Consider the following 12,790-nt stretch of genomic DNA (forward strand, 5'->3'; position numbering starts at 1 on the left):
GAAGCCTAGGGTTTCACCCTCCTCTAGACATTATGGAGGCAGGTCAGCTTTCAAGAGACACGGTGCTTCCCCCACTCCTGTGAACAGCAGCCGTGCACGTTTGTGTTGTCTCCCGGCTGCCCTTAGAGAGACTGGCTGCGGCCTGTCATTGCCTGTGGAGCTGTGGACCTGTGGGGGATGAGGGCCACAGTTGGAGCTGTGGGGGAGGCAGGGGGGGAGGGATAGAGGTGTGGGGCTCAGCCCAGCCCAGTGGGAGCAGGCGGTGGTAGCCAGCTGTGTCCTCTGTCTTGCCCTCCTTCGAGACAGGCACCCGTGTTCTTGGAGGAGGCTGTTCTCACCCGTGCCTCCTTGGCCCAGACTGCTGAGAGGGGTCTGGGAGACTTTGGTGAACTATATTGGGGGTCTGCCATGGCAGGAGAAGTGGCGAGAACTGGAGAGAAGGTCCTGGCTCTGCTGTCGGCCAGCTGAGGGTCTCCTCTGGAGCCCTTCACCCTCTGTGAGCCACCTGTGTTTCTGTTTTTAGGAACAGAGGCTCATTCCCTCCACCTTTGACACCCCGCCCCTCCTCCTCCCCCCAAAAAAAAGTGAGAGAGAGAAATTGGACGGGTGTGGAGAGGCTTATAAACACAAGGTGTGCTTGTTAACAAAACTCATGCAGCTTCTGGGAGTTTTCAAGAATGACAAGTCTGGGCGGGAGGGAGAGAAGGGGGCCCTTTCCAGGCTGGAGTGAGAGAGGGACGGCTGGTGGCTTGGGAAGGTTCTGGGAGGCACAGCATGACGTTCCTCATTCTGTCTAGGTGGCTCTGGGGAGGGGAGCCCGAGTACACAGCCATGGGGGTGGGGCCTGGGGAGCTCCCGACTTGGGACCAGGAAGGTTGATTTGGGGTCTGGGGGGAGAAGGCACAGTGAGCTCAGCCTTCAGACTGACCTGCCGAGCCCCTGACTCCATCCACTTCCTGAGGTGTTGCTGCGGGTTATGAGAGGGCCGCCGCTGCGTGGGGAGAGTGGATGGTTGGAGCAGATCGGCCCCGTGCGTGCACGCAGAGCAGCCCGTACTAGCTGAAGGCAGCCAGGGGAGTTGCTGTGGTCTAATGACTGCTGTGCTTGTCCCTGGACTTCTGCAGGTGGACGTATCGCAGGGTGCAGGCGGGGTGGGGGGTTGGCAGGGCACGTTGGTCCGTCCCCTTCCTGATCCTGCCATGGGGATCCAGCGGTTGCTGGGCTCTCAGAAAGTTCTGTCTCCCATGTCTGGACCCCAGAGCCAATCCTCCCCACGTTCTGTAGGAGCTCTTACCAGGTCTCCCAGCCCGCTCCCCCAGCCATTCTTTTATTTGTTTTAAATAAGCTTTAACTCAATGTTCAGAGAAGAAAAATCAGAAAATGCAGAGAAGCACAAAGGAGAAAGTGAAGTTACCTGTAAGCTCATCACTTGGTGATAACTCATGTTAGCATCTTGGAGTGCTGCCAGACTTTTCTCCTGATGCGATTTCAGGAATTGAAATGGTACTGGGGCCTGAACTTGCCTGGCTACCTGCTCTTTCCAGACCTGTTTCCGAGATGTTGGTCCACATCGGTCAATATGACATTTTTAATGGCCATTTAACATTCCACCTTAGATAGGTCCTATAATTTAGTCAACAAATCCCCCGTTATTGGCTGGAGGTTGTTTCCAGTGTTTTATTAGAAACAACACTGCCCTTGTAGCCCATTTTTTTTTTTTAAAGATTTTATTGGGGAAGGGGAACAGGACTTTATTAGGGAACAGTGTGTACTTCAGGACTTTTTTTTCCAAGTCAAGTTGTTGTCCTTTCGATCTTAGTTGTGGAGGGTTCTGTTCAGCTTCAAGTTTTTGTCCTTTCAGTCTTAGTTGTGGAGGGCGCAGCTCAGCTTCAGGTCCAGTTGCCGTTGCTAGTTGCAGGGGGCACAGCCCGCCATTCCTTGCGGGAGTCGAACCGGCAACCTTGTGGTTGAGAGGACGCACTCCAACCAACTGAGCCATCCGGGAGCTCAGTGGCAGCTCAGCGGCAGCTCAGCTCAAGGTGCCGTGTTCAATCTTAGTTGCAGGAGGCGCTGCCCACCATCCCTTGCGGGAGTTGAGGAATTGAACTGGCAACCTTGTGGTTGAGAGCCCACTGGCCCATGTGGGAATCGAACCAGCAGCCTTCGGAGTTAGGAGCATGGAGCTCTAACCGCCTGAGCCACCGGGCCAGCCCCTTGTAGCCCATTTTTGCACATATCCTTCCGTGTCTCCCTAGGAGAGAACTCTCCGTAAGGATGCCCGACAGGCCTCATGTGGAGCAGAAGCTTTGCCTGTTGATTGATGACGTTGACGTTGATATTGTTGATTGTCAAGTTCAGGGGCCTGGTGCTTTCAGGGGACCCTTGATTTGCTGAGAGCTCACCCAGTCTGGACTTCCCTGGCCTAATTTTGTGACATTCATCGCTAGAATGTCCTCCTGCATCCCGTTCCCATCCAGACCCTCTACGTCCAAGCCTGACTTCTCTCTGCACCTGCCCCTGGTTCTCCCGCAGGTCTCCCACTTCTAGTCTGGAAGACCTGGCCTCCATGTGGCCCGACCCAGTCACCAGGAGCCCTCAGTAACCCCTTCCTCACTGTCTTATTTTTGCCAGAAGAGTACTCTGTGGGGTTGGGGGTGCATCTTTATGTCTCTCTATGTCCATAACCCCCAAAGCTCCTGGAGAGGGCCAAGCACACAGCAAGCACTTGGCAAACATGTGGTAGGTGGCACCCCTACCCTCTGTCTCCAGCTACAGGGTGAGCTGGCCCTCTCTGGGCCTCTGACTTTGTGTCTGTACATACGGTGGGTGAGAGGGGTGGACTAGGTCCCTTCCTGCCCTGGCTTTCCTCACCCCTCCCCTGACCACACACCCTGTCACCCAACAGGTCTTTGATCGTGAGGCTGCTGGCTGACTATGGGTACAACGGCCAGCACAGCCCAGCAGACGGTCTCAGCCAGTGCCCCCTTCGAGGGACTCCAGAGCGGCGGCACGATGGACGGGCGGCACTCGCTCAGCGTCCATTCCTTCCAGACCACGGGCTTGCACAACAGTAAGGCCAAGTCCATCATCCCCAACAAGGTGGCTCCCGTTGTGATCACGTGAGTGTCAGGGTAACGTGACCATGTCCCTGGAAGACATGGTTGGGGGAGCTGCCTGCAGGGGTGGTGGCGTACAGCACTGAATGTAACCCTACAAACCGTTTTCATAGATGAGAAGACACTGAGGCCCAGAGAGGCTGTTTTTCTGGAGTCACACAGCAAGCGGGTGGCAGAGACTCTGTCGTGGGTCTCTGAGCTTATGTTACTGACTGTGTCCATAGTGCCAGGGAGCGTGGAGAGGGAGGAGTGGCTGCGGAGACACTCTTTGGAAAATAATTTTTGGCTGAACATTTTCAAAGAGAGTTTATATACTTAGATGCATAAAATTTAGACTCATTTTTTTTTCTACAACTAGTAATCATGGTTGGAAACTGAGGTTAACACCAGGCCGTTAAAGGGCCTTGGGCTGAAAAAGCTAGAAGCTGGTGGTCAACTGTCCTAATTAGGTCCTTCAGGGACATTTCCGGAGGAGACTGGGGGTTTGTTTTGGCACCGTATTTTGAGAGAGACCTGGACACACTGTGTGCGTCCAGAAGAAGAGGGTCAGGAAGGGTCCCTGTAACCCTGTCTGTCCTGTGGGGCCCAGTGAAGGAGCGGATACTGGGGAGCCTGAGGCCGGGAAGATGGAAGGGGCATTGGATCCGTCTCCTGGGGAGTCGGGAAGCCTTGTCTTACATTGAATCTGTCGACCGTGCTCCCCTGCTCCCCTGCCCCCCTGCCGCTGGGCGCCTTCAGGACACAGGAAATAGGACACAATGAGTTAAGCATGAAATATATTCCACGCATAGAAGTTTGGCAGAGAACTAGCAGATGGGGCCTTCTGCGTAAGGAAACCTGAGGGTGGGAATGATAAATCCAGCCTGTTGGCTTTGGGACCTGACGGGAAAATTATAATCATAATACATTCCTGGGTTCATGATGAGGGGAGGAAAGGAGATGTTATATAAAAGAGACTTGATATGTAGTCTCTCTATTAGGGATGATAAAACTAGGTTTGGGCCTTGAGGGCAGTATTGGAGACAGGTGTCCTGGGCCTTGCTCTGGGACCTTGGGCAAGTCTCTTCCCTCTCTGGGCCTCAGTTTCCTTCTCAGGACATGTGGGGATGATGTTCAGAATAGTTAACTAAGTGGTGTGGCTCAGGAAAGTCATGGCTTGCTGTAAAAATCCACCATTAAGGTACCGTGCTTGCCTCCTGGAGCCACCGTGAGTGCAGTTCCCCTTGGGTGGTAGCATGTTTGAGGTGGAAGGGACCTTAAAGAGCATCCAACACAGGGGTTGGCAAACTGTATCCTGTGGGGCAAATCCAGCCCGGCCTCTGTCTTTGGCAATAAAGTTTTATTGGAACACTGCCAGTCCCATTCACTTACATATTATCTGTGGGTGCGTAACACTTAAACTGCAGAGTCGAGTAGTTGTAACAGACGGTATGACCCACAAAGCCTCAAATATTTACTGTCTGGTCCTTGACATAAAAGGTTTCCTGACTCCTGATCAGAGGCAAAAGCTGACCTAAATACAGAAACTGAGTTTTGGGGAGGTAGAGAGATTCCCTCACCATGCAGTGAGATGGAGGCAGACCTGGCAGTGGGAACCCAGGTCTCTTGTCTCCTCAGCGACTGCTCCCTGCCCCACCCATCCCACCACCCTGCCTTTCCTAGAGGCAGTTCTTTTGCAAAGAGGATCAGACACCAGATCATAAGCTCTGGGAGGCTGTGTCTTACTCATTGTTAAAATCAGCACAGAAGCTTTTGTGTCTTGAGTGCACAGACCTCCCCCTGGTGTAGCATCTGCAGAAACCTGGATTTGTACCCGTGGGTTTTGTTTGAAAAGGTTTTGTATGGAGGTAAGACTACTCCTAGTAATAATTTTATTGGTAAGCGCTAACTTTGCCCAAGACACTGGGTTAAGTGCTTACATTCATTAATGCATTGGAATCTCACAGCAGCCCTAGGAGGTGGGAATCCCTGGACACAGGGCTATATATAGAGAGAGTAACTCCAACAGCGTGGAGTTACCAAGGGGAGGTGGGCCATGGCCAGGTCACACAGTCCCAAAGCCTGTGTCTGCGCCACCTCACTCTGCTGTGCGATTGTCCGTGCGGAGGTTGCTCTCAGAGACAATCTGATGGAGGGACCATCCAGGACCAAAGTAACCCCTACATGGAAGACCTTACACAAGACAGAAGCTTCTCTCCCCTAAAAGTTCAGGAAGTGCACCAGTTTGGAGTGGCTGCTCCATGGTCATCAGCCAGGCTCCTCTTCTCTTGTTACCCCACCATCATCAACATCTACTTCCTGCCATCACTTCTGGATGTCAGCCAGGGAGAGAAGGAAGAGTAGAAGGCACACACCTTCCTTTACAGGGAATAGCCAAGAAGTTGCACACATCACTCTTCCTCACATCCCCTTGGCCAGAACGGAATCCCATGACCATACTAGTGAAAAGGGAGGCTGGGAAATGTAATCTTCAGTTGAATGGCTCAGTCCCAATTCCAGGGTTCTGTTGCTGACGAAGGGGAGAGTGGATATTGGGGTACAAGGGGCAGTCTCTGCCACAGATCGGTAGCCACATGGGTGAGAGTGGGGTGGCCCTGATGTGGGGTCTGGTCTGGAGGGTGCCTGACTTGGTCTCTTTCTGCCCCTGGCAGGTACAACTGCAAAGAGGAGTTTCAGATCCACGATGAGCTGCTCAAGGCCCATTACACGCTGGGCCGGCTCTCGGACACCACCCCTGAGCACTACCTGGTGCAGGTGAGGTCAGACCTCTCCCCTCCTGTCCTCCTTCATCACAGTTCTCCCCCTTACCTCTTCTGGCTTTCCCTACTGTCCGTAGCCTTTGTTTCACGGTCTCACCCCAACCTCTGGTGTCCTCGCCCCACTTACTCTCACCCCCTGGTTTCCTGGGGCCCTTTCCTCCTGCCCTGTGGAGCTCCTGCTCTTCTCTCTCCGTCCATCCCCTGCCTGGCCCCAGCCTACCTACACCCCATCCCTATTTTATTTATTTATTACCTTAAATATCCCCTAGAAAGTAAAGTCCACAAGGACAGATGACTTTTCATCTATGTTGCTCACTGCTGTAGCCCTAGGCTCCAGAGCAGTGCTTGGGTGCAATGTAGGTGCTTAGGAAATAGTAAATGAATGAACGATGAATGAATAATTGACGATTAACCTGTATTTGCTGAAAGAATAGCTGGGAATTTCTGGCATCTGGAAGAACTGGTCCCATTTGTCTGCCAGCAATGTCTGTGTGGTCCCACCGGAGGCAGGGGGGTGGACAAGATGACTTCAGGGTTCTTTTTGCCCCAAGAGTGAACACCTTTGGTTCCCCAGCTCTCTCCTGATCCCCGAATAGTGTTTTTCTCTCTCTGTAGTCATGGCATCCGTTCACCCCGGCTGGAGACAGAAGAGACCTACTCGTCTGTAGGGCCCTAAGAAGGGGTAGCACAGTCTTCTCTAGTTGATTCCTGCTGGCCTAGCTATAACTCCCGATTCGGGCCTGTTCTCCATGCACTTCCTCTGGGGGTGAGGGACCTTTGTCTTTCCCCCAGAGAGCTGTGAATCCACCCCACAGCCAGCTTCAGTTTCCTGTCCCTGGAGTGCCTCTCCCTGCTCTTCTTCAAGGCCTGGCTCAGATGCCACCTCCTACATGAAGCCTTCTCAGATTCCCACTCGGGAGGAGTTGTCTTTCCTTTTCCTGCATTCTGTGACACCATTCCCAAGATCACAGATGGTCACGTATTTTATCTATTTTTTTTCTGTGAGCCTACAGAGAACTTGAGGACCGTGTCTCATCTTCCTGCTCCCACCCCATCTCCCTGCTCCCTGTTCCCTGGGACCTGGGACAGAGCCCCACCTGAGTCCTCTGAGTGACCCTCTGTGGCTTTCCCACTGCTAGGGACGCTACTTCCTGGTACGGGATGTTGCTGAGAAGATGGACGTGCTGGGAACTGTGCGGAGCTGTGGGGCCCCCAACTTCCGGCAGGTGCGGGGCGGGCTCACCGTGTTTGGCATGGGGCAGCCCAGCCTCTCGGGTTTCAGGCAAGTCCTCCAAAAACTCCAGAAGGACGGACACAAGGTAAGCACGGTCACTTCTGAGGCAGGGGCGAGACCCTTAGATCTGGGGGCAGGGGGTCTCAGGAGGGATGACTTCAGAGGCTCTGGAGGCGTCTGGCTGTGTGACAGGGAGGGCGGCTGGCAACCAGGCCCCACCAGGCCTTGAATCCCATGGTGGTCATTGTGGTCAGCATGGTTGGGGAATTCTGGGCGAATGTTTATTGCATTGTCCTGTGTAGACAGGGAGCCCCAAGATCAGAAGTCCTTCATACACCCTACTCACAACCTCAGAGGAAGTGGGGAGGGTGACTGGGTGAGAAGAGGGGCCAGGTCATAACGAGAGTCTCAGGCTGATGATCACAACTAATGTAACTAGCCTCATACCCACCCTATGACGGTGGGGCAGTTATTTTCCCATTTTATAGAGGTGGAAACCGAGGCCCAGAGAGGATAAGTGACACAGCTCATGAGTGGTGTCCCAGGACCCAAACCCAGACACCTGGACTCCAACTGCCTGCTTTTAGTGATGCTTCTCTCCTGCCTGCTGTGGAAGTGGGGTTTTGAGTGTCTCCAGGACAGAGGCTAAGGGTCCACTGTGATGTCAGACTCATTGCGGGCTCCCAGTATCCGATTTGACCTGGGGTTAAGAGGGAGAGTCTTTGAATGAACCAGAGTGGGGTGGGGGTGTTAGCTGTGTGGAGATCCCATTTTCCCAGCTTGACTGCAGGTTCCTCCAGCGTGGGGTCTGTCCACTTATCTCCCTCTGGATGGTACACAGTGAATGAATGATTGATTACATCGTGGCAGTGGGCATTCATCTCTTCAGCTGATGTTTTTCAAGCACTTGATTTATCCAGGGCTCCGTGCTATGAATTATGGGGATATAACAATGACCAGGATATGATTCTACCTGTGAGGAACCTCTAGTCCATGAAGGGAGAAAAGATGTATTGATAATGTTACTACAAAGCGGGAATTAACACCGCGAGTTTCAGATGACGGACGTTGGCCCTGAGAGGAGGGAGGGTGAGGAGCAGGTGGCATTCGGGCTGAGCTCTGCTTCTTGGGGGAGTCAGGCTGCAGGGTCAGGGTGGGGTGATAGGCCCTTGAGGAGGGGCAACGGCCTGCTCCAAGGCCCAGAGGGGGGTAGTGGAGTGGGAGCCCACGCCCGTAGTGGTCATGGCTTCCGTCCTCCTCGGGCTCCCGGCAGGAGTGCGTCATCTTCTGTGTGCGGGAGGAGCCTGTGCTGTTTCTGCGTGCTGAGGAGGACTTTGTGCCCTGCACCCCTCGAGACAAGCAGAACCTTCACGAGAACCTGCAGGGCCTTGGACCTGGGGTCCAGGCAGAGAGCTTAGAGCTGGCCATCCGGAAAGAGGTGAGGGCCCCTGGTATGGGTGGGAGGCCCCCCTCCCTGGGGGGCCTCCGACAGCTGAGTTGAGACCCCAGCCCACAGCTCAGCGTTGCTGTCACTGGCCCGTACTCACCCACTTAAGTATCTGCCCTGTTTGGGTGAGTGGCTGACTGCAAAGCCCTTTCACGGTCACGGGCAGCGGAGGAAGGACTTGCTATTCTTGACTCTGTTTGCTTCTGTCCCTTGTGCACCCTGCTTTCTATTCCATACTCCACATCCTTATTTAGAAAGGGGTCTGGTGGAGTGAAAACAGCACTAGACTAGGAGCCCAAGACTGAAGTTCAGTCTTCCGTGAGCTGAGAGGCCTGGGGTGAACCCCTTCTCTTGTGGGCCTCTGTCTGTGTCTGAGGTTCCTCTGTCTTCCTCCTCCGCAAGGTTTGTCAAGATCTGTGAGGCTGTAGCTGCACCACAGAGTTATGTAAATGGAGTGAGGGGGTCATGCTGCCTCCCCGCCCATGCTTCCGCGGGCAGGAACCAGGCTGCACTGACCATCGGTAGTCTCCCCATCTTCCTTTCAGGCCTCCTCTCGAGCTCCCAGCTGACCGAGCCTTACCCTGGCCTTCCATCTGGCAGCTAATTCCTGCTGCCCACTGGGCAGAGCCCTTCCTACCTGGCCCCAGTGTGGGCCATGTGAGCCTAGCCTAGGGGGCTGCCCTCAGGATTACCAGGGCATATAGAGCAACCCTGGCCATGTAGTTCCCCTGGGGGAAAAGCAGCCTGTCTGTGGCCTTGGTGTGGCCCAGTCACTCCAGAGCTTAGCCAGGAAGGCCCTCTGACCCCCACACCTCCATCTAGGTCCACGACTTTGCCCGGCTGAGCGGGAACACATACCACGTGTACCACAACCCCGAGGACCTGCGGGGTGAGCCTCACGCCGTGGCCATCCGGGGCGAGGATGACGTGCACGTGACAGAGGAGGTGTACAAGCGGCCCCTCTTCCTGCAGCCCACCTACAGGTACCGACGGCCCGTCCTGTGCAGGACCTCAGGCTGTGGGCCCGCTCTCTGCTGTGGCCTCCCTCTCACCAGCTGGAGGTGGGGCTACGTTGCCCACACCTGTCTGTCCCGTGGGAATGCAAGGGTAGGGGGTGCCCAGAGTGTGTGGCCTGCCTGATGGGCTGCTCCCCTCACCTGGCAGGTACCACCGCCTGCCCCTGCCAGAGCAAGGGGCCCCCCTGGAAGCCCAGTTTGATGCCTTTGTCAGTGTCATCCGGGTAAGTGTGGGTGGGAGTGATGGTGGGAGCACAGAGGGGGTACAAGAGCCTGGAGAGTGGGTCTGTGTCTAGGCTCTGTCTCCATGGAGATGCTCAGGGTGGGTGTGGCCTCGGGATTTCCTCAGAAGAAGTGCTCATTCTGTGTTACGTATGGTGTCAAATGTGTTGGGTATGTAAACGTGTATATGGGGGTTGTGTGTGTACACATCTGTGTCTGTGTGTGGGATGTGTATATGTGTGTGTGTGGCTATGTATTTGTATATTCTCTAATGAGACAGCCCAGTCCTGGACTTTGGCCGACCGGGCTGGTAACTTGCTGTGTAATCTTGGACAATATTTGAACCTCTAGACCTCAAGTTCATTTCTTTACTGGAGCTAAAATTCTTACCCTGTGGACTCTTCTACTGATACTTCCTGTGTCCTGGTGGTGTTTCTATCCCAACCCCTTATTTAGTTAGCGTCTCACTGGGTGTTAGATGTGGCCTTGTCCCTTCTGATGAGTTCTCACTTCCAGAGCAAGTTCCTTGGTCTCCGCCAGGGTCTGGGAAGGCGGCAGGGCCTGTGCACCAAGGGGGCAGGTGGAGCAGATCAGGTTGTGGGGTTAGGCAAAAGAGGCTGAGTGGCTGTTTGGCCTTGCCTTGCCGCAGTTGTAGGGTGGGGGTGAGCCTATGCCATGAACCCCCCCCCCGCCCACTTGGTCCTCAGCCGAGGGGTTTCTGGGTCCTGCTCTTGTGTGATATGCATGGTCCTTCCCTAGGAGACCCCCAGTCTGCTGCTGCTCCGAGATGCCCACGGCCCGCCCCCTGCTCTCCTCTTCAGCTGCCAGACGGGCGTGGGCAGGACCAACCTGGGCATGGTCCTGGGTACCCTCATCCTGTTTCACCACAGTGGGACTGCCTCCAGGCTGGAGTAAGTGGCATGGGGCCCAGTGCCCCAAGGGGCTGCCCCAATATGCTGGGGACATACCAGGAGCTCAGAGTCAGAGCTAGAAACCAGGCAGTTGGGGTTCCTTTTCTGGTTTGCCATAGACTTGCTCGGTGACCTGGAGAAAGTCACTTGACCTTTCTGGGCCTCAGTTTCCCCCATAGCGGAAATGCCCGTTGTGTCCCCCATCGTGATTTCAAAAGGCAGACTTGGAGCCTGTAACCTGGTGCCTCCAGCAGCCGTATGAATGGGGGAGTGTTAAGAGCAGGGCCGTCCTAGAGGCCTCTGGGAATGCTGATTGTTTTACTGCCTCCTTCCTTCTCAGGCCCGTCCCCTCGAAGAGCAAGCCACTGCCCATGGAACAGCTCCAGGTGATCCAGAGCTTCCTCCACACTGTGCCCCAGGGAAGGAAGATGGTGGAGGAGGTGAGCAAGGGGCTTGGGTGGGGGCAGCGGAGGGGCATTCACTCTACACTGGTGAAGTCTTTCTCCTTGGCCAATCATGTTCTCTCTCTCTCTCTCTCTTTCTCTCTCTTTTCCTATCTCTCACCATCTTATCTTTCCTTGGCTCTCCTCCTTTCCCACTGCTCTTCGCTCTTCTCTTCCTTGGTCCCCGGAGTCAGGTGGACAGAGCCATCACTGCCTGTGCTGAATTGCATGACCTGAAGGAAATAGTTTTGGAAAACCAGAGGAAGCTGGAAGGCATCCGGCCGGATAGCCCAGCCCAGGTGAGGCTTGGAGAGCTTCTGCTTTTGCATAAACCCTGCAGCCTGGATTGACTTTTCCTGGGTGTTTCTCCTCCCACAAGAGGAGTAGCTTTCAGAGGAAGGGGTAGATAGGAGAGCTGGGCCTGCAGGAAGGACAGACGGGGAGGAGGGGAAGTTTACTTTTCCTGCCAGGTCCCCTCGCTGCAGAATAAACAGGATGGAGGAAGGGGCTGCCGGCGGGGTGCTGGGGACCTCTGGATACAAATACTTCCCAGACTGCTCAGGGCTCCCCCTGCAAACAGAACCCTTGGTGTTTCTTTGGGGAGGTTTGGTCCAGCCCACTGCTTCTGGAAGAGTGATGGGCTCTTGGGCTCTCAGCCGGCCTTTCCCCACACTCTGGGGAGAGGAGGTCGGCTTGACAGTGTTTGCACACAATGCTTGGAAAGAATCTAAAGCCTGCAGAGCCATTTTCTCCTTTAACCCTTTAAAAGAACATCTTCTAAAAGCAATATCATATATGGAAACGTGAGAAATTAGAGAAGGGAAAAAATCACCTGTAGTTGCCTGCTGGGAGCACGTGAGGATGGCTTCCTTCATTTTTCTATTTATGATGTTCTCGTGTAGGTTACCCCAGTATGCAGTTTGTATCCTACTTGTTTTGTCTTTCCCATGTCCCCACCTGGTTGTCGTCACTGAGATTTTCCTGATTGTATAACTGACGCCCATTATATGGTTCAGCCGTCATTGACCTGATAGGTTACGAGTGCGGGTTCTGGCCTGACCGCCTGGTTTCTGGTCACAGGCTCTGCCCCCTACAGGTGTACGGATGTGGGCAACCTGCTGAACGGCTCAAGTTGCCCCACTTGTAAAATGGGCCACGAATGATAACAATCCCCTAGGGTTGTTGTGAGCAGTAGGTCAGATAAGATCCATGAAGCACTTGGAAGGGGGCCTGACCCAGACCAGGTGTCCCTGGCATGTCACCAGCCATGATTTCCTAAACGGGCCCCTTCTTGTTGGGCAGTTGAGTCACCTTCAGTTTCTCATCACTGTGAACACTTTTACATCGAGTAGCTTCATGAAGATGAGTTTTTGTGCGTTTAGAGTTTTTTCCCCTTAGTCTGGGTGAGGGCCTGGCACACTGCCGCCCACGGGCCAGATCCAGCCCATCACTTGTTTTTGTAAATACGTTTTATTGAGACATGGTCTTGCCCATTCATTTCTGTGCTGTCTATGGTTCTCTTACTCTGTGGGGGCAGAGTTGAACAGTTGAAACAGACCATGTAGCCTGCAAACCTAGAGTACTTACTGTTTGGCCTTTTATAGACATAAGAGTTTGCTGGCCTAGATTCCCAAAGATGGAA

At 54.2% G+C, this 12,790-nt stretch overlaps 1 protein-coding gene across 7 annotated transcripts in view; it reads left to right on the forward strand.

The window, feature by feature from the left end:
• Positions 1–12,790, forward strand: part of PALD1 (phosphatase domain containing paladin 1) — an 89,990-nt gene that overhangs the window by 49,336 nt on the left and 27,864 nt on the right. For 5 of the 7 annotated variants that reach the window (XM_074339547.1, XM_074339546.1, XM_074339545.1 and 2 more), the window contains 9 exons: positions 2,906–3,119; positions 5,768–5,870; positions 7,015–7,194; positions 8,383–8,547; positions 9,379–9,539; positions 9,721–9,796; positions 10,554–10,705; positions 11,046–11,145; positions 11,343–11,446. In XM_074339547.1, the coding sequence (XP_074195648.1) occupies positions 2,935–3,119; positions 5,768–5,870; positions 7,015–7,194; positions 8,383–8,547; positions 9,379–9,539; positions 9,721–9,796; positions 10,554–10,705; positions 11,046–11,145; positions 11,343–11,446 (1,226 nt within the window). In that variant the 5' untranslated portion in view covers positions 2,906–2,934. Of the gene's footprint in view, positions 1–2,905; positions 3,120–5,767; positions 5,871–7,014; positions 7,195–8,382; positions 8,548–9,378; positions 9,540–9,720; positions 9,797–10,553; positions 10,706–11,045; positions 11,146–11,342; positions 11,448–12,790 lie in introns of all 7 variants that reach the window. The other 2 variants (XM_074339548.1, XM_019712447.2) reach the window with 1 other exon arrangement.

The sequence above is a fragment of the Rhinolophus sinicus genome, linkage group LG07, assembly GCF_036562045.2.
Source record: "Rhinolophus sinicus isolate RSC01 linkage group LG07, ASM3656204v1, whole genome shotgun sequence".
In the NCBI taxonomy this organism is placed as follows: Eukaryota; Metazoa; Chordata; class Mammalia; order Chiroptera; family Rhinolophidae; genus Rhinolophus; species Rhinolophus sinicus.